The sequence below is a fragment of the Cyprinus carpio genome, chromosome A1, assembly GCF_018340385.1.
Source record: "Cyprinus carpio isolate SPL01 chromosome A1, ASM1834038v1, whole genome shotgun sequence".
Lineage (NCBI taxonomy): Eukaryota > Metazoa > Chordata > Actinopteri > Cypriniformes > Cyprinidae > Cyprinus > Cyprinus carpio.
This window is the reverse complement of record NC_056572.1, coordinates 27,402,202-27,422,838: the sequence shown is the minus strand read 5'-3', so window position 1 is coordinate 27,422,838 and position 20,637 is coordinate 27,402,202. Positions and strand designations below refer to the sequence as shown.

General features: G+C 30.1%; 2 protein-coding genes and 1 long non-coding RNA gene across 4 annotated transcripts; 2 read left to right on the top strand and 1 right to left on the bottom strand.

Annotated features, from left to right (window-relative positions):
• Positions 1-606: 606 nt before the first annotated feature.
• On the bottom strand, positions 607-1,447 carry LOC122145632. Its single transcript, XR_006160444.1, has 2 exons — positions 1,027-1,447; positions 607-870 (listed from the first exon to the last, which is right to left on the bottom strand). It is a non-coding gene; the product is annotated as an uncharacterized LOC122145632 (long non-coding RNA).
• An 8,443-nt stretch (positions 1,448-9,890) lies between these two features.
• On the top strand, positions 9,891-12,670 carry LOC109068406. Its single transcript, XM_042760129.1, has 9 exons — positions 9,891-9,989; positions 10,121-10,185; positions 10,340-10,443; positions 10,638-10,674; positions 10,768-10,946; positions 11,162-11,277; positions 11,372-11,427; positions 11,597-11,828; positions 12,045-12,670. The coding sequence occupies exons 1-9, from the start codon at positions 9,924-9,926 to the stop codon at positions 12,138-12,140; spliced, it is 951 nt and encodes a 316-aa protein (XP_042616063.1). The 5' UTR covers positions 9,891-9,923; the 3' UTR covers positions 12,141-12,670.
• A 1,402-nt stretch (positions 12,671-14,072) lies between these two features.
• si:dkey-56e3.3 (zinc finger protein 19) lies at positions 14,073-20,200 on the top strand. 2 transcript variants are annotated; one of them, XM_042760001.1, is made up of 8 exons: positions 14,073-14,503; positions 14,604-14,710; positions 15,384-15,486; positions 15,745-15,842; positions 15,929-16,031; positions 16,431-16,516; positions 16,835-16,892; positions 17,032-20,200. In XM_042760001.1, the coding sequence occupies exons 1-8, from the start codon at positions 14,086-14,088 to the stop codon at positions 17,820-17,822; spliced, it is 1,764 nt and encodes a 587-aa protein (XP_042615935.1). In that variant the 5' UTR covers positions 14,073-14,085; the 3' UTR covers positions 17,823-20,200. The 2 variants fall into 2 exon arrangements, with proteins under 2 accessions (XP_042615935.1, XP_042615931.1); XM_042759997.1 differs by having other exon boundaries at positions 16,428-16,516.
• The last annotated feature ends 437 nt before the right edge of the window (positions 20,201-20,637 follow it).

Below are 20,637 nucleotides of genomic sequence, written 5' to 3'. Positions count from 1 at the left end.
GTGCTAAGATCTATATATACAAAAATACTGAAAATATACGCGTTTGATCCCAGAATGCACGAACAGATTTAAACGTCTAATATTTCACCCGGTAACGGCGTCCAGATGTGTGAGTGACGGCTGGAATATCGTTTTACTGTACGTCCGGTCCAACCCTAATAATAAAATAGTCCAATCAGATCCAAGCCGTGCTATTTTTTCCCAACCCCTCTTCTGACACGTCCCACCCTCCTGTGAAGTGATTGGCTAGATCTAACAGCAACTGTCCAATCACAAAAACGTCGGCAAGTGACTAGTCTTTATGGTTTATCATGATCTCATAATCCTGCGACATCCACAATGATTTATGCTTTAGCCACTTTATTTTTCCCCTAAAATCGAGCGCGGCTATTTGTAAATTTTATGTGCGGTCTCATCCGAGTTTCAAAGCTTATTGTTTTAAATTACTAATTGTTTTGATGCAAGATTTCAGTTTAAAAACATTGATTCTCAACCTTTATTTATGAATTTGTCTAATAGAAGATACAAATTGCCCCCCAAAAAATGTTGATTACATTTTGCATGGTTAGAATATTTAAACCAAGCAATTTATCTTTAAAACCAAAACTGAAGATTAGATGACATGCAGTAAGTGAGCTTGACATCCACAATTTTTGACATCTATTACCAGGAACGATTCAATTCATATTCAGTACAATCAACAGCACCATTGCAGCATTACAGTTTTAAAGATGAAGAAAATCAGTGACTATGTTTGTCTGGAACTCAAACTGCATGCATGTTAACAGGTTATTTAATAAATGTAACAAAACATCCTCAGAGTCTCCATCCTCCATCAATGATGGCTTCTGTTCCTGTTACATAGGCAGACTGCAAGAATGAAAATCCTTTGATTATTTTTAGACATCCAACTATATTTTTAACCTAAGTGAACTGTTAAAATGGCAACACTGCTTTTCAGTACGACATGGTGTATTTTAAATGATACAGAATAAAAATAAATAAATACAATGGTTGAAAACTCACCTCATCTGAGGCCAAGTACACACACAGATGTGCCACTTCTTCTGCAGTGCACATTCTACCAGTCTTCTGTCTGGCCATAAACTTTAAAAGCCTGAGAGATGAAAAAAAAAAAAAAAAAAAAAACACATTGCTTAGTGTTTGTATAAAAAAAGATTTTTGTACTCATTCAAAAAAAAAAATCTATTGTTCTATGGCTTTCAATAATATGCTAAAAGCAAAAAATAGCACCTTGTGTGAGGAAAATTGTTTTCACAGAAGCATTGTTCATAAACAGCCATTCTCAGAAGGTTTCAAAAAGCAGATGTGTCATTTTATTCTGCTGACAGCTGGATCACATCATTTAGATTCATGGTGGAAAGTGGTTTTACAATTTTTACAGAACAATCTTTTTTTTACATTTATAATAATTATAATACACTTACGCTTCTCATACAAATTAAACAAAAATCTTTACTGTTTTTTTTTTCTTTTTCAACATCAATAATATCATGTGATCATATAACACAAAAAAATGGATGAATGGCTTCTGGAAATTCAGATTTTCATCACACGAATAAATTACATTTTTTTTTTTTTATTAACTTTTTTAACAACATGTATTACACACACACACCAGGAACAAAAATACAAAATGCAAGTTATGTAGACACTATTGAGTGTCTTCGCATCGTTAACAATTCGCCTTCTCAATTTGTACAGGACTCACATCCACAAGAAAAAAAAAAAAAAAAAGAAAAAAAAAAAAAAAAAAAAAAAAAAAAAAAACAAAAAAGGACAGGGAAAAAAAAAAAAAAAAAAAAAAAGTCTTCAGAAAAAAAAAAAATGAAGCGGTTGATTTTTTCTCCTGCAAAAAAAAAAACTGGTGGGCAAAAAGAAACACTGGAAAAAAAAAAAAACAAGAACCATTACCTCCAAAAAAAAAAAAAAAAAAAAAAAAAAAAAAAAAAAAACAAAAAAAAAAAAAACAAAATTTTTTTAAAAAAAAGTAAAAAAAAAAAACAAAAAAAAAAAAAAGATGAGAAGAAAAATATAGGAAATGAACAAATCAAACAAAAGAAAAAAAAAAAAAATGGAAAATTAATATCAAGAAACATAAACGTAAAAAAAAAAAAAAAAAAAGTCCCTCCACAGATATCTCTTGCTTTTTAATCAAAAAAAACTTCAAAAAAATAAAAAAAACGGGAGAGAATCATTCTTCCAGGGGGAGAGGTCATACAAACCAAAAACCTCCTCCAAAAAAAAAAAACGAAAAAAAACAACCAAAAAAAAAAAAGATAAAAAAACCAGTACAAATGTTAGAACTCACAACATCATGTAAACAACAAAAATCAAATACAAAAAAAAAAACACAACAAAATAAAAAAAAAAAAAAAAAAAAAAAAAACATTTAAACTTAAAAAAAAAAAAAAAAAAAATGGTTTCAGCAGATGGTCACAGGACGTTCCGTTCCGCCTAAGCTTCCCCCCCAAAGCCCGTAAAACACTGGTCGCTCAATGCAAAAAAAACTCTGGCGTAAATCCAGAGAGTCCAACACAAGGAATCAACAAAAACAAAAAAAAAAACCGATGGAAAAAAAAAAAAAAAAAAAACAAAAACAACAAAAAAACGAAAAAAAAAAAAAATGAAAAAATACAGGGCTGTTGGAAAAAAAAATTTAAATTTCCAAAAAAAAAAAAACAAAAAACCTCCTATGCTGTGGTCTTTAAAATAAAAAAAAAAAAAAAAAACAAAAAAAAAAAAACCTAGTTTCTATAAAAACAAAAAAAAAAAAAAAAAAAAAAAAAAAAAAAAATTGCGAAAAAAAAAAAAAAAAAAAAAAAAAAAAAAATTGCGATACGCGCTGCGAAGTCTTGGATCTAAAGCATTGATGGTTTTGGGACGCGTCACTAAAAGAACACTCTTTCTGAAGAACCTGGAAGAAAAATCTTAAAAACACAACAAATCCTTCCAAAAAAAAATAAGAAAAAAAAAAAAGAAAAAAAACTTTAAATCATGGGTCCGCTTAAACAAACTCATTGAAACTACAGTCAAAAAACATACAAAAGACGGAAAACAAAATTAAAAACAAAGAAAAAACAAACAACGTACTAAAAATTGGAAAACAGTCCTTAATAAAAATATCTAAAAAAAAAAAAAAAATAACACTTCCAAAAAACAAAAAAAAAAAAAAAAAAAACAAAAAAAAAAAAATTGGACAATGTCAAAACAACCTTGGCCAATAGTACAAAAAAAAAAAAAAACCAAAAAAAAACCCCAAAAAAAAAAAAAAACAAACTTAAAAAATCTTGAACTACTCCCTTCAAACCACCATGTAAAAAAAAAAAAAAAAAAAACAAAAAACAAAAAAAAAAAAAAAAAAAAACAACATTACAAAAATTGGATGTTCAGAAAAAATCTCGCAAAATTTTACAGAAATAGATCAAAAATGGTCACAAGCAACGAAAAAAAAAAAACTCCAAAAAAAAAACCGACAGAGCGAAACTCCATCTAAAAAAAAAAAACAAACTACATAAAAAAAAAGAAAAACTGAATCGGTGCAAAAGAACAAAGAAAACAAAAAAAAAAAAAAAACATAATAAAAACGTTGGGAACAAAAAAAAACCACAAATTCCAACCATGAAGTCAAAAAAATCTAACTAGAACAAAAAAAAAAAATCCCGAAACAAAAAACAAGCAAAAAAAAAAAAAAAAAACAACAAACAACAAAAGCATTCATAAGTAAGACCAAATGTCCCTGAAAAAAAACAAATTCAAAAAAAACGAAAAAAAAAAAAAATACAAAAAAACAAATAAAAAAAAAAAAATAAAAAAAAAAAAAACATATAAACTAACAGTCCTTTTACAAAAAAAAAAAGAATGGGTTTGAAAGCAACACAAGAAAGCTACAAAAATACAAATAAAAAAAAAAAAAAAAAAAAATAAAAAAAAATTATAAAAACACAAAAACAACCAAAACAACAAAAGAGTCTGTTAAACAACAAAGAAAAAAAAAAAAAAACAGTTATAAAAAAAAAAAAACAACAAAAAAAAAAACTTAATTAAAAAAAAAACAATCAATAAAAGAAAAAAACAAAAAAAAAAAAAAAAAAAAACAAAAAAAAAAAAAAAAAAAAAAAAAAAAATCACAATTGTTTGTCCTTGCAAAAAAAAAACTAAAAACCCAGTTGATAAAAAAAAAAAAAAAGCTCCAGGATGGAGATGTCACTACAACCAGTCAGCTTCCTCATGAGCTACGTCTCCCAACCACTACAACAGTGTTTCCAGAAACAACAACCAGTGTTTCTGCTACTACTCCAAACCTCATGTTAAAATTTTGGTTTTCAAAAAAAAAAATAAAAAAAAACAAAACAAAAAAAAAAAAAAAAAAAAAAAAAAAAAAAAAAAAAAAAAAAAAAAAAAAATACAAAAAAAAAAAAAAAAAAAGAAAAACAAAAAACACAAAAATAAAAAAAAAGAACAACAAAAGAAAAAAAACAAAAAAAAAACTCACAAAAAAAAATCAAAGCACAACACAAAAACAGAGACAAAAAACACAAAAAAAAAAAAAAAAAAAAAAAAAAAAAAAAAAAAAAAACAAACAAAAAAAAAAAAAAAAAAAAAAAAAAAAAAAAAAAAAAAAACAAAAAAAAAAAAACCAACCATAAAAAGCTTTGGAAATTCCAAAAACAATCTAAAAACATCCAAACAAAAAAAACTAAACCGCCTAAAAAATGGTCTTTACATTTAAAACAGATTACAACAGCCTGCCAGAACACCCTGTCGTCTATGAAAAAAACACAAAAAAAAAATGCATAAAGCCAACCAAAATCTCGGTAAATTGCAAACAAAAAAAAAAAAACACAGCACAAGGGTTAAGTTGGCATAAAAAGAAAAAAAAAAATAAAAAAAAAAAAAAAACTCGCTGCAGCTGGAAAACTCTTCCTGCATGAAAAAAAAAAAAAAACTTTTACAAACCAAAAAAAAACAAAAAAAAACAAAAGTGCAAAAAAAAAAAAATTTCTTTATTTGCAAAAAAAAAAAAATTTTGAGCTCCTTATTGACGCTAGTACATAAACTTTAAAAAACTAAAACATTATAGATAAAATTTATATAAAAAAACAATAAAAAAACAAATAAAAAAAAACTTTTCAACGTGTAAAAAAATATAACTCATACAATATCTCTTGCTTGTTCTTCTAAAATCAAAACAAAAAAAAACAAAAGCAGGATGGATAAAACAAAAAAAGAATAATAACTAAAGACGACTCCAAGAAAAAAATAAAAAAACTAAGAAAACCACACACTAAAAAGGTGTTTCCCGAAACAACCAAGGAAAAAAAAAAAAAAAAAACAAAACTCATGTAAACAAAACAAAAAAAAAAAAAATCAATCAAAATTAGAATAGAACAAAAAAAAAAAAAAAAAAAGCGATCTAACAAAAAAAAACAATGAGAGAAAACAGACAAAGGAAAAAAAAAAGGCATTGTCAAAAAAAATACAAAAAAAAAAAACGAAAAAAACAAAATCCACCATTACGAAAACACAAATAAAAAACAAAAAATGCAAAAAAACAAAAAAAAAAAAGTGCAAAACAAACAAAAAAACTGGCTGAAAAAAAAAAAAAAAAAACATGAGAAAAATGTAAAAATTTTCAAAAAACAAAAAAAAAACGCAAAAAACAAAAAAATGTGAAAAAAAAAAAAAAAGAAAAACAAAACAGAATCTCCCATCAAATAAGGGAGGAGTAGAAACTAGTGGGTCTTAACATTTAACGTAAAAAAGAAACCATGGCCAAATGACCCTGTGGTCGGTAGAGTCAACAAAAAAGAAAAAGGGCAGAAATAAAAAAAAAAAAAAAAATAAAAAATGCCAGAAAAAATATCAACTAAAGAAATTCTATTCCAGTCTTACGATAAAAAAAAAAAAAAAAAAAACAAATCCGCTCTAAAACCCAAAACAAAAAACAAAAATTCCAACAAAAAAAACACATGTCCAAAAAAAAAACGGTAAAAAACAAAAACGGCTAAACAAACAAAAAAACTTCAAGAGTCCTCCCTTCAAACAACCAAAAAAAAAAAAAAAAAAGTTAAAAAACAAAAAAAAAAAAACAAATACAAAATCAAAAAAACACAAAAAAAAACAAAAAACAAAAAAAAAGTAAAAAACAAATTCTAAAAAAAAAATAAAAGAAACACTAAACACAATAAAAATAACAAAAGAAACAAACAACAAAAAAAAAAAAAAAAAAAAAAAAAACAAAACAGCGTCTCAAAAAACAACGTCTAAAACCCCCGAAAGCAAAAAAAAAAAAAAAAACAACCAGTGTTTCTGTTTAACTCCTCCAAACCAAAATGTAAAATAAGCTGAGAAACAAACAAATACAAAAAAAAACAAGTCAGTGACAACAAAAAAGAAACAAAAAAAAAAAAAAAAAAAAAGCTCCACATATGGCAGAAAAAAAAAAAAAAGTTAAAACAAAAGCAACAAGAAGAAAAAAAAAAAAAAAAAAAAAAAAAAAAAATCGTCTCAAAAGAAAGTGCAAAAAACTCTGCGTAATGTCAAACAATAAACCAACAAAAAATAAAAGCGAAAATGGTGACTGAAAACCACAAAAAAACACACTAAAAAAAAAGGACCTTGGAAACTTTTAAAATATGAGAAACAATCCAAAAAATGGAAAATTAAAGAAAAAAAAAACATTCTAACAAAAAAAATAAAAACCAAACAGAACATCTAAAAAACCGTCCTAAACAACAAAATTTGAAAAAAAAGTGATTGAACAACAAGCATGCCCAAAGGCCCTGTGTCTAGAGGCCAATGCACCAATGAGAAATGCAAAAAACACAAAAAAATAGCGCGGTAAATTTAAAAAAGGAACAGTGTAAAAAATCTTAGGTTCCGCAACAAACATAACGAGAAAAAACAAAAAATGGTTTGTATTTTCTGTTTCCCCTGCAGCTGAACAAAAAAAAGGACAAAAACCAAAAAGTCCCAAACAAAAACCCAAGTCAAAGAACAAAAAAAAAAATGTGAAAAAAAAAAAAAATCTTTTAAAAAATGTGTCCTCACAAAAAAAACAAATTTAAACTAGAAAATTGTTTAAAAAAAAAAAAAAAAAAAAAAAAAATAAAAAACCTTTCAAAAAAAACAATAAAGTGGCCAAACCAAAAGTCTAAAAAAAGAAAAAAAAAAAACTTCAAAAAAAGTGATGGCAAAAAAAAATCCACCTTCCAAAAAAAAAAAAAAAAAAGAAAACCAAAAAACAAAACAAAAAAAAACCACGTCTAAAAACCACTAAAAAAAAAAAAAAGAAACAACAAACCAGTGGTTCAAAAACTACGTTCAAAAGTGTTGTAAAAAAAAAAAAAACAAACAAAAAAAAAAAAAAAAAAAAATGCAAAAAAAATGTTTTAAATTTGCCCCAAAAAAACATGTCAAAACACAAACAATGTGGTTTATAAAAACAAATCTTGGTTCACCAAAAAAAAAAGCAAGAACAAAAATAACAAAAAAAAAAAACCAAAACAAAAAGAAAAAAACAAAAAAAAAACAAAAAAACTCAAAAACAAAAAATCCAAGAAACAAAGCTCAATGAAAAAAAAGGGTGTGTTGAAAAACACCTGCTATGAGATTTAACCAAAAAAAAAAAAAATACAAAAAAGTTTTTGAAAAAAAAAAAAGGCGAAAAAAAAAAAAAAAAGAACACAAAAAAAAAAAAAAAAAATTACCAAAAAACAACAAAACGAAAAAAAAAAACCTCCTAAAAAAAAAAAAAAATTGCCATTTAAACGTGAAAAAAAAAAGCAAAAAAAGGCCCCTGTGTGCTTAAAAAAAAAAAAAACAGAAGTGCAAGGAAACCATCAAAAATGCAAAAAACTTCAAAATGAAAAGTGGTAATACAACTTAGGTTCAACAAATCCTTTCAAAAAATTGATTGAAAAAAAAAAATTTTTCCCTGCGCTAAACACAAAAACAAAATGAAACCCTGGACAAAAAAAATTAACAAAACAAGTCAGCAAAAAACAGAAAAGATGTGAAAAAAACATCAAAAAAAAAATTTCATGTGTCCCCTCAAATTTTTCGCTTATTGACGCTAAAAAGGAAAAAAAAAAACACTTTTTCACCACAAATAACAGCAAAAAAGTCCCTAAAAAATAACAAAAAAAAAAAAAACAAAAAAACTTTCAACCAGAAAAAACAAAAAATGGATACAGCTTTCCAAAAAATACCATTGTCAAAAAAAAAAAAAAAACAAAAATGAAAACGTCTACCATAACCACTAAAACAAAAAAAAACAAAAAAAAAACAAAAGTGTAACTGTTACTAAAAAAACAAACAAAACTGTACAAAATACAAACAAAAAAATTTTGACAACAAAAAAAAAAAAGAGGAAACAATTGGACCAAATTGGATGTTCACAAATCACAAAAAACTAATTTTACAAATCTGGTTCACGCAGTGGTCACAAGCAAGCTGGTTTTCAAATCAAAAAAAAAAGTCCCAATGAATCTCAAAAAAAAAATGCAATCCAAACTCTGCGTAAAAAAAGGAGAAAAAAAAAAAAAAAACACGGTGAAACTGAAAAAAAAAAACCCAAAAATGAAGGTCCGTGTCTCATTTTTCACCTGGGAAAAAAAAAAAAAAAAAAAAACAAAAAAAAATGTGATACAAAAACAAAAAAAATTCAAAAAAAATTAAAAAAAAAAAACAAGAATCCAAAAAAAAAAAAACAAGAAAAAACTGTGTCTTTACAGTTAAAAAAAAAAAACAAAAGCATGCCAAGGAAACCTTTGTCTAGAGGCAACAAAAAAAACCAAAAAAAAAAAATAAAAAAAATAAAGCGCGTAAACCAAAGAAAAAAACGGTGTAAAAAAAAAAAAAAAAAATGCCCAAAAACAAAAAGAACAAAAAAAAAAAAAAAATTTTTCCTCCTGCAGCTGAATACTCTTTCTGAAAAAAAAAAAAGTCCAAAAAATCAAAAAGAAAAAAAAAAAAAACAAAACGTAAAAAAAAAACTCACTCAAAGTGTTTAAAACATGGTTCCAAACTTTTAACTTAAATTTCGCAATACAAAAAAAAAAAAATAAATAAAAAAAAAAAAAAAAAAAAAAAAATACTTTTTCAAGATTGGTTTAAAAAATCCCCAACAAAAATCTATTGTTTTTCTTTAGAAGCACTTTAAACCAGATTGTGGGAGAATGGAAAACACCTTTCCCGGGTGGAGAGCAACAACCTCAGCTTCCTCAAGGAGCGTTTCGTTCACAGACAGGTTTTTGTCAAAACTGGTCAACTGATTGGCAAATGTGTAAAATGCAAGCCCTTCCATAATCCATTACTTTCTTTACAGTCTTAACGACAGACAGCCTCTGACAACTCTCCACGGATAGTGTAAGTTCAATGATTTCAGTCTGGTATTTACTTCTTTTTTTTATTATTATTATTTTCATTTTCAAACCTTATATCTATTATCTATTGTCTTTGTAGGCGTGGCAAAGCGCTTATATTCATTCGCCTCGTGTTTGTTCACACGGGCCCCTGCCAAATGCAGAGAAGGTTCTTTGAGGTGGCCAACACTCACTGCTTTCAGACGCGTCTCAAAACTAAACAAGGGACACCAGTAAGCTCAAGACCTGAGTGATCCTGTGAGCTTTGTTCAATGTCAATATATCACGTGAGTTTTGTCTCTCCTGGTTTGGCTCCTTTTGTGATCTGAATATGTTATTTAAATTCTAATCGTTGTAGATCTGTAGCTTTTATAGCCTATTTTGAAAGAAAAATCATATTAAGGAAGTGCATAGCTGAAATTTACCCCACCAAATATAAGCAAACAACTAATCAATTGGTTTTATGTATTTTTAAAATAATAAATGAGACGGCCTTATGCTCTCCACTTTGGATTTGAAATCAGCAATATAACCATGACAGAGAAGCTTGAACTCAGGAATGGCACCCACCTGTTAATACAAGACTCTATAAACTCATTGGTAAGTTGGAAACATTTCAATAGTGTAGTCTTTTACAAACACTTTTTTTCTTTTCTTCTTTTGTCTCTCTTTTTCATTTGCCACATTAACCTCAACATATTTATAAACAAATTCATCTAATTTTTTTTCAGCTGGGCAAGATCCTTCTCAGTAACTCATCAGCGCCTATCATTAAGTTCCAACCAGCTGATTTCACGTACGTTCTGCATCACTTTTTACTTTAATTTGAGCAAATTATGTGTCCTAATGTCTTTTTTTTTGTTTTGTTGTTTGTTTTTTTTTTTTTTTTGTTGTGGCTTGTGACTTATTGACTTTAGGTTCACATTGTACATTTTAATTCATCCCCACAGGGGTAATTCCACAGTAATTAAGGCCAATGTAGAGTATGTTTTCTCACCAAGTGACATCACGCAACCCAGCATCTTTGTTCAGGAACTTCTCCAACTTAATGAAGGTAATTACCATATCCACACCTGCTGCACTGTCAACCATCTGTTACTGTACCTCAAAGATTATATGGCCAAACTGACAATCAAATGTTAAAAAACTTCAATTTTTTGTCATGTTTTATATGTCTTGCTTCAAAAACAACAAAAGCTGTAACTGAAAGTCTGATTCTCCTCCATTAATTATTACTTTCTTTTACAGCGAGCACTCTGACAAGCACAACTTCACCACCGATCTTGTAAGATCAATGAGTGATTTAAAAATAAAATAAAATAGTTGTTTTCATTTTCTGTTTTTATATACCAGTTATTTATCATTTTTATTTATGCAGGACTAGGAGGGCAATTATTAAGATTCGTCTGGAGTTTATCACACTGGGCCCAAGACCAAGTGAGAGTAATGTTCTACAGGTGGTTAAATCTATGCTGGCCACAAATCTCACAACTAAACTAACCACGAGAGTAACAAGCGTGAGCGAACCTGTGACCTTGAATAATGTTGTGTGTATCGGTGAGTTTTTCTCTCTTTTTATGCTCCTTTTTTTGTTGTGAATATAACATAATTATAACACAATAATATATTTTATGTATTTCTTTGATTGAAAATAATAATAAAAAAAAAAACAGTCAGTAATTATGCATAATGAAAAATGAAAATGGATAATGAAATATCATGCCCGATATATAGTCACACAACTAATTATTTTTGTTATATATATTTTTAAGGAATTAATGACACCGCCTACGCACTGATTTTTGCATTCGAAATGAACAAAGTATTACTGACAGAGATACAAAGGCAAGAAGCCTACAAAGAAATCCAAAACAAGATAAATGATTTGGTGAGTTTGAGAGGCTTGGATATTGTTGTCCCTTTAATTGAAATTGCCCTATTTTAATCAGTTACTTATTGTAATTTATTGCTGCACTCTACAGGTGAAGCAGATACTAAAGGACCCCTCGGTTAATCTGCTCATTCCAGCCGATTTCAAGTGAGTTCTGATCCACTGCTTTTTACTTTATCGTGAGAAGAAATATCTAAATGAATTTAAGAAAACTGCTTTTATTAATGTGATGTTTTTGATAAATGGGTGAATGATTGGCAGGATAATTTTTAGTTATTTCCTTTTGTTTCTCATTGTATGTTTAATTTCTCCATAGGGATGATCTCCTTGTGATCGAGGCCAATGTTACGTATGTTTTCTCAGAACGTAACAGCAACACGGGCTCCGGTTTCTTGGTCAGTGCCCTTTTCAAGGCTTTTACCACACCAGCTCCAACCACCATGAACACTACAATCTCAAACAACAGTACTAATGCAGCATGGATTGTGGCTATCATTGTCCCCTGTGCTATTGTCATCGGGCTCGTACCTTGCTGGATTCTCCTTTGCGTAAGTATTATGTTGACTGAATGTCAAATATGTGCATTTGTAATTGAAGTGATTACCAACAACAGGCATGTCTTATTCTTACAGTAAAATAGACATAGATCTTCCTTTTAAGTGTGGTATATAATTGTGTATCTAAAGCTGATTAAAAGTGTTTTTAAAGTGTATAAAATTCCCTTCCTTGATGCTAACTCTCACTTTGTCTGTTTATGTGTTTAGTGTTTGCTGTGTGGTTGCTGTGCAGCAATCAGAAGACGTTGGCACAGAAGACAGTCGTACAATGTGCAGTACACCACTCGAAACAGTCTCTTCTAAAGAGTTCCGAGATATTTGACAAAAACAGGACTGAAAACCAATGAGAACATAAAAATCATGGATTTTGGATGCTATCAATACTGCTTCTTTTGTAGTATTGAAAGTACTATGTTAATGCTTCTTTATAAACTATTTATTTTATTATCCTAGACAAACAGGTCCTCCATAAAATATTCCTTAATGTGACATTTTAATACGTCCTATAGTCTATAATGAAATTGTATTATTGTTATTTATTTGTATTTATTTGTAATATTCTGTTTATGTTTACAGTTAATCTTTTGCAAATCATTAGTCTGCTTGACATTACACATTTTAATTTAAAGGGACAAAAGGTAGAACATTAGCTATTATTTATTCATACTCCATGCACTTTAACTTTATAAATGTAAAGCAAGCTTGTGATGTAAAGGAAATGCAAAAAAGCTCATTTATGTAAGTCATTGGCATGAACATGTTAAACTGAAAAATAAATAAGAAAAAAAAAACTGTAATAAAAATACTAGATCAATAAAGAATACTGAAAAATACAGATGTTTGTGTTTCTTGTTGTGATGTACTGTAAATATAAAGGTCACTTTATTTTTTAAAAGTTCATTATTGGAGTTTGTCTTGTACATCAAAGCTGTTTTTACGGTAAACAATGTTACCCAGAATCCAGTGTTTCTCAGTTTTTTCAATTAGGTGGAAATAAACGTATCTACATTCACTTCTTTTTCAAGATGTATTTAAGTAAGTAAAGTTCCACAACTTTGTAAAGTATTAATGAATATCTACTGAGCCACTGCTGATTTGAGTTTTTGCTTAACCTTATTGCTCAGGTCAAGTCAAGGTTTAAGATGAGCAACAACACTGCAGTCAGTAGGCTGCTGTAGTTAGAGTAAAATAAATTGAAGTAAAATAAAATAATAAAACAAATTGGTTGTTTTGCAATAATACATAGTGGTAATCATTCAGGAATAATGATTATAATAAAAACTGAAAATAAAAATGCCCAGCAATCATAAATGCAATGAATTTAGAATCTATGCATTTTATGATTTATTTCTGTAAGGCAAATCAATTACTAAAAGATTTTGCCACACTCCCCCAGTTGATTGACTGCATTGGGAAACAGCATATTTTATTTTGTATTAGAAGCTGCCTTAAATCTTAAATTATCACGGTTCGCTGTGGCAAGGGAGAACGCAGGGGTCTCAAACTTCACTTGCATAGAGTTTAATACTGAAAACGCAGGGTACATACAACTCAGGATCAAAATCAAACAACTAGTAACAAAGCTGACCGGAATGAAGAAACAAACAGGAACTAATATACATAGGATAATTAACAAAACAGGTGCATAGAATAATCAAACAACTCAACAAGAACAGGAAAATGACCATAAAAGGAAACTCAAGAACAAGGACAGGGGTACAACGGGTAAAACACGGAAAAACAAGTCCACAAAATTTTGTAAATAAATATAATATTAGCATACATTTTGTTTACATACTAGAAGGTTTTAATCATAAATCAGAAAATACAGTCAACAGCCAGAAAAAAGGAAATAACTATTTTTTTGACGTTTTAGAAATAAAATGTTGTATAACAAAAATAATTTAGAAAAAAAAAAACTTTAAAATATGTATTGTACTTAAAATCTAGGCTATAAACAAATACATTGCAATGAAATAAAGACTTCCATCTCAAAATTGGCCAGTTCATAACAAAATGTTTAGCCTTATGTTAGTGTCTCGCAATTTTTTATTTATTTATTTATTTTGGTTACTGTTTTTAGATCCATTTCTTATTAACTTCTCAGTCCGTGCCAGTTTTTAACATCCGAAAATATTCCAAATAGATCGTTATGTTCACTCATTGTGATAATGTACTAAGCCTATTTATGGGCACTTGAAAAATTGTTCAGTAGCACGAGAGCTTTTATTTTAAAAAGCGCAAGCGGATGTTGTCGACACAATGGCCATCTTCACTTTTCGAGCTGTATAAATCGGTTTCGAGAGAGCTCCAGACCCCTAGACATACTCATTTGAAAGGATTTATTGTAAGGACCGCCTCGCTATTATTAAAGGAGCTTAATCTTATAGATTCCAACACAATGGCAAATATTGTAACGTTTCAGACGCAAATCGCTTCAGTTATGGAAGTACTCGCAAACGCCGCTGTGGCAGAAATATGCAAACTTGTCGAGGACAGCTATACCGAATTACAGCTTGAAATATCTCAAACACAAAAGGAGAATAACCACCTTAAAAAGAAATTAAAACTGATAGAAATCCGGGATTCGTTTTATCGAAGAGCGCACAAACTAAGAAACGAATCAACTGCCTTGACAAAAACAGGAGGTCACGAAAAAGCATCAGGTGAAGGGATGATCATGGTCTTTCCAATAGACAACAGTGATGTCAGACTAATTCTAATATAATTCATTAATTGCTAATGGAGAACGTGTTCTGTTTCCAGGTCGAATTAGTGTGAAAATCGCTTCGCTGTCTAATGAGGATAGGGATGAAGATGAAACAGCTCGCTCCCGTAAAGTCTCGCATCTTCAACCAGAAAGAATAGACGAGGTTTGCATGAACATTGAATGTCTCGTTTTTGTACACTGCAAACATCTTGTTACCTGCTCATTCAATCTGACAGTTCCACTGAACCTTTCTCAACTGTCTTCCTACAGTGCTTATACTTCCCCATTTATCACAGAGTTCAACTTTTGTGTTATTAGCATTTCAGTGATACTTAAAAACCTAAAAACTTCAAATATTGTATGCCACTTGCTTTTATTGAGATGTTTTTTGTATAGATAGAGACATTAAAAGCAAAGATTGATTTTCAGCATGATCCTTCAGAAATCATAATATGCAGATGCTTTATCTAATACGCTGATTTGGTCCATAATTATGTTGAAAACAGTTGTACTGCTTAATATATTTTTGTGGAAACAATGCTTATTTTCAGAATCCTTTGAAGAACATAACGTTCAAAAGAACAGCATTTATTTGAAATAGCAATATTTTGTAAAACTGTAAATGCTATTAATGTCATTTTTATCAATATAATGCATGCTCGCTCAGTGAAAGTATTAATTTATTTAAAAATAAAAATCTTACTGACCCAGAATTTGGAAGGGTTGTGTATATGCAATCTGTACAGATCTGGATATGCTGTCATAGGTCATTGAACAACCATGTCAGTTGACCCCCTAAACATTTACTCTCATGACAACATTGTATTTTTGATCAGTCTGTAGAGAATGACGAGCCGGACATTGTCCTTATTAAAGAGGAGAGACCTGGCAACGAGAGGTGTGAACAGTCAGAAAGAGAAACAGAGACTACTGAAAAGCGTGAGTATGATGTATTGTTTTATTTTCGTTGTAAGTTATTTTTGGGAATAAGTGCATATAGTGGTCAGATCTGTGATTAGCTGATACCAACAGAATGACAAAATATAGCTTTTAAGGAGATTTTATCCAACCAACTAATGTGAAGTTCACAGATATATATGAATTATTCAACGAAAACTGTATTTTAGTATTTTATTTCATATGGATATTGCATGGTATTTTCTTTTTGCTTTATATACTGTTATTTGCATGTTGTAGCTAAAGATGACAGCCTGTACAGGAGTGCAGGAGTCTTTTTAACAGTCCGCAGAGATAACTTCATAGACCAGAACACAGTCCAGCGCTGCCATCAAGAGGTAAGAAACTGTATTTCACAATCAGAGAGCTCATCTGGCCACTAATAATGTATCAGGAATCATGACAGCGTTTCGCTTTTTGTCAGTCTGTAGAGGATGACGAGCCAGATGTTCTCATTATTAAAGAGGAGAGACCTGACAACATGAGGTGTGAACAGTCAGAAAGAGAAACAGAGACTACTGAAAACCGTGAGTATATTGTACTGTATGTAGTGTGTGTGTGTGCACTTTATTTTTCACTTATTTAGTTGTCCCAACATGGATGATAAAATTTGTGTAAGGTTTTACAAATTAATCCAGATAAGTAATTAGTAATATTACATATATTACTAAATATGCTAATTATTTATCTGGTAATACATGAAGGAATAGATTCATAAATTGTCAAATATACAACAAAATTATAGCATTAATAATAGTGCTATTTATTTATTTATTTGATCTATTTATTGTATTTTTTATTTTATATTTATTTTCCTGAGAAAATAATTAAAACATGACAAGCTTTTAAATGGATCTTGATATTAAAAATGAAAATGTATCTTTGCTTACCCTGTGTTATTTCTACTCTTTGCTTTCTGGGAGAAGACACACAGTATGGTGCAGGAGTTTTTGTAACAGTCCACAGAGATAACTTCATAGACCAGGACACGGTCCAGCACTGCCATCAAGAGGTTAGTGTAAGAGATGCAGTAGTTAAAATCCTTTTTTCAGTGTATACTGTACCAAAATTATTTAATGAACAGCTAACATGAACAGTATTTTTATTAACTATATTACTCATTGTTAGTTAATTTTACTTCATGCATTAACTAATGTTAACTAATGAGACCTTATTGTAAAGTTACCAACATATCAAATTCAATATTCATATTTCATGGTACATAGATAGTATAGCTTGAATATAGACAACAATTTTTTTTTTCCTGATAAAATTGCTCTTAACATTCAAACTCACAAAATTCTCCATCAATGATTTGTTCCTCTGGCAGTCCAATGGTATGCGACCTGATCACCTTGAGGACGAAACCCCAGAAATGATTGATATAGGTGAAGATGCACATTTACTATTAGTAACAAATAATAACTATGCTTGTTGTGAGTGAAATAATTACTAAATGCAGTATTTGCTCTTTTTTTTTTTTCTTGTGTACTAGTTTCCTTTTAAGCATGTTGTATTTCAAAATAGGTGAAACGACTATGGAGAGACGTTGTGATGGAGACGCAGAGACTAACCTGCAGCCTGTCCCATCCTTCCCCTCATGGGTTTCCAGGAGATTTGACGCAACCACAAATCATCCCTCCTATGCTGAATCTGAATGCAACGGAGGACCTTCTGTGAATCAGTACTTGATGTACAGAGGGAGCGCAGATCCTATGTGTTCTTATGCAACTCCAATAGACTCTAATGGCTTGTCTATGCCTGATGTGGAAGGTCATTTAACACACAGCGTTGAAGGTAACAACATTTCTCAATCCAAACATTCCCGTTTCACACCGAGCTTTTCTGTCAAACAGTCAGACTCTCCTCAGATGCAAAGGAAAGACAAGTTTATATGTAAACATTGTGGAAAAGCGTTCTCTCAACCCAGCACTCTCCTCTTGCATCAAAAACTTCATAACAGGGAGAGGCTTCATCACTGTACACTCTGCGGTAAGCGATTTAGTCAGGCGTCTAGTCTCAAAAGACACCATAGCATCCACAGAGGAGAAAAACCGTTCAGATGCGTGCACTGTGGCAAGCAGTTCGCAGATCAAAGTAACCTCAGAAAACATGTGACTGTTCACACAGGTGAAAAGCCTTATGGTTGTAGCCTTTGTGGGAAAATGTTCAACCAGTCTTCAAACCTCAAAACACATATGAGGATCCACACACGTGAGAAGCCTTTTGGTTGTGATCGATGTGGGCGGATGTTTGCACACAAGTATATTTTGGTGAAACACCAACAGAGAATCTGTGTGTCTACTGGACAATTCTAGACTTCACAAGGTAGAGAATATTCCCATTGGTACCTATCATTAATGTAATTAGCTTAATTTACATTGGAATGGAAAATGCACTGGTGCACATTATTCCAAATAATAAATAGGAATCTTTTATCAAGTGTAATAATCTTTCAAATGCTTCCTACAAACTAACTCGTTCCATTCTGAAATGGACACTTTTGATGATCCAAGCAATTCTCTATGGATAAAATCAAGTCCCTACATTGAATATCCTGTTTCACTGAGAAATGCATCAGATTTCTGATGTAAACTGAGTTGCGATTAGCATTTCATGTTGACTAACTTTTCTTAGCTATGTTACAATGTACAGTAAATGACATTAGCCTTTAATTAACGATTTTGATTATCTCAAAAATTCTCTACGTTAATTGGAATAAATGTGAAAGTTTATTGTATACATTTTAACTTAAAAAGACTGCTAAATGTTGTTATGTAACATCAGTGAATTTAATGTTAATAAATTCATGCACCTTCAAGCAAAGGATCTCTGATAATTGCATAGAAAATGACACGTGGTTCTCAAAAAAAGCATTTTAGTGTAGGTTGCTTTGTCTGCATTAAAACTGCTGCTTAATTTCTAATTTAAAGTTGTCCATTTAAGGTAAATTTCCCAAATAGAAACAATGATTTGCTACTCAAGAAACATTTCTTATTGTTGAAAGAGCTGTGCTGCTTAATATTTTTGTGGAAATCTTGATGCATTTGTTTTCAGGATTCTTTAAAGAAACAGAAATAGAAATCTTTGTAAGATTATAAAGGTCTTTGTGATTTCATCTTTGATTGATTTTGTGTGTCCTTGCTTAATAAAAATATTAGTTTCTTTCTTAAAAATCTTATTGACCCCAAACTTTCATGGATAAATATTACATTTACATTTCAGATTTATGGTCCATTATATTACTGGTATGTTTTCAAATATTTTTGCTTAATATAACATGATTCAGAAACAGATTATTTAGATAGTTACTGGAGAAACAACTGAAAGCTTAAGCACAGCATAGCTGAAATCACTTTTTCCTGATGTTTGGGCCTCAATGGAGAGGGTCACTTCAGTGCCTGAAGGAGTGTTTGAGGGTGCAGTGAGATTTACTGTGCTATTTCCACTTCTTCCACTTCCAGCAGTCATGGTGCTGGGAAATACTGTAGCAAACCTGTGGTCATTCCTAGCATTAATGTTGAAGAGCTCATCAGATCCACTGTAAAAGGGATGCTCAGTGTCTTCCCAGGCTCCCATACATCATCTGTATAAATAAATTGAATTGCCTGTAATATAGATTGTCATATTTTTCAATGAGGAGTCCACAATGAAAGAGAAGGTTTCTGCTTTTCCTGGGTTCCTTACAGTTTGAAAAACAGTTACCTGAAGACACAGAGAAAATGTTGTATGCATATTGATTTTGGATACTCAATATCTCAATGAAACACATTTTAATAAACACACTCCTTCACTATTGTGGATGGTGAGGATTCTTATTCAACCATGTGGCTGAGAAAAACATAACTATTCCACTGTGTGAAAGGTCTGGATATTGATTTCATTACTAAAACAGATGTGGAGGCATCCGCTATAATGTTGGTGGCTTCAGTCGCCTGTCCTCCAGAGGCCAGAGCTAAATCCACATAGACCGGATTTAAGGGATTGGAGATCCTGGTGGAGTAATGCTGATTCTGTCCTTGATTCGGATCCTCGCTCCTTCTTCGACGAGTAGCATGAGGGCTGAATAAAGCCTTAAAGCATCTTCAGAGTGGAAAGTGTGTCAAAACAGAAAAGGTGGTTTTGTTTTCAAGAAAGTCAAAAATGGGTTTTAGAATAGTGAACATTATTTATACATATGAATATTAATTAGTGAGAGTATAGCATTGTTTTCAAAAAGATTCTTAATGGTTTGGTTCATATGCAGTAGTAAATTTTTTACTCAACATGGATAGTAGTACTCATAGATAGGTGATGGTGTCAGGCAATTATAACGTAATATTCTTTCGAGATGCAGGAATTCAGCTTGTTTAATTTGCAAAAAGTTCTATGTCTAGGTCTATGGCCATAATAGATTCAGAATGAATTCTGTTCATAATATTATAAGAAGCTTTTAATATATACCACAGACTTTGTGCTTTCAATCAGTGCCAACACAGTGTTTTTTTACCCATTTGTCCTTTGCAACAGCATCCGTAAAAACAAATATATTATTTTGGGAAGGTGAACCAGACAGCCAGCTGAGAGAAACAAAAAATACAAATTGTTTGAAGTGTGTTGATTAGGATACAAAATGATTAACTAATATTTATATATTATATAGTTTTGTGTAAATGTGCCCCACATGTTTACAAATACACCATAATTAAAGCAAAAAAAAAAAAGAAAAGATAATTCAAATGCATACCGTGAGTCCTGAGAGGCTGAGCTCTGGTGTGTCTCCTCCATCATGTGGTTGAAGGGCATTAATTTGAACTCATCCGGATCTGTTGTTCTTATTATTGGTCCAAAGTCTTTGGGAGTGGAAAAGGGTCAGTTATCAGATAATAAGGTCATGTTCCCACACATAATTATAGTTGTACTGTATATATTCTTGAGTTCAGATTTTGCAGTAATTCAGAGTTCAGTCATTTCTTCAGAGGTACAAAAAAGACCAAAACGAGGAAAGAAATATTCATGAATCATGATTGCTTAAAAATGTTGCATTTACATGTAAAGCTCTAAACTAATTTCATTTAAAGACCTAGAGTTCAAAGGAATCTATTTTTCAACTCATTTTAATTGCTGGTGCATGTATATGACATTGTTTTGTTG

What these genes read in the sequence shown, in the direction of transcription:
- LOC109068406 (XM_042760129.1), top strand. Translation starts at nt 9,924, where the DNA reads ATGACAGAGAAGCTTGAACTCAGGAATGGCACCCACCTGTTAATACAA. An exon ending in TTCCAACCAGCTGATTTCAC is followed by an intron (nt 10,186 to 10,339) that starts GTACGTTCTGCA and finishes TCATCCCCACAG; the next exon opens with GGGTAATTCCACAGTAATTA. An exon ending in AAAACAAGATAAATGATTTG is followed by an intron (nt 11,278 to 11,371) that starts GTGAGTTTGAGA and finishes TGCACTCTACAG; the next exon opens with GTGAAGCAGATACTAAAGGA.
- si:dkey-56e3.3 (XM_042759997.1), top strand. Translation starts at nt 14,086, where the DNA reads ATGTTGTCGACACAATGGCCATCTTCACTTTTCGAGCTGTATAAATCG. An exon ending in AACCAGAAAGAATAGACGAG is followed by an intron (nt 14,711 to 15,383) that starts GTTTGCATGAAC and finishes ATTTTTGATCAG; the next exon opens with TCTGTAGAGAATGACGAGCC. An exon ending in TCCAGCACTGCCATCAAGAG is followed by an intron (nt 16,517 to 16,834) that starts GTTAGTGTAAGA and finishes TTCCTCTGGCAG; the next exon opens with TCCAATGGTATGCGACCTGA.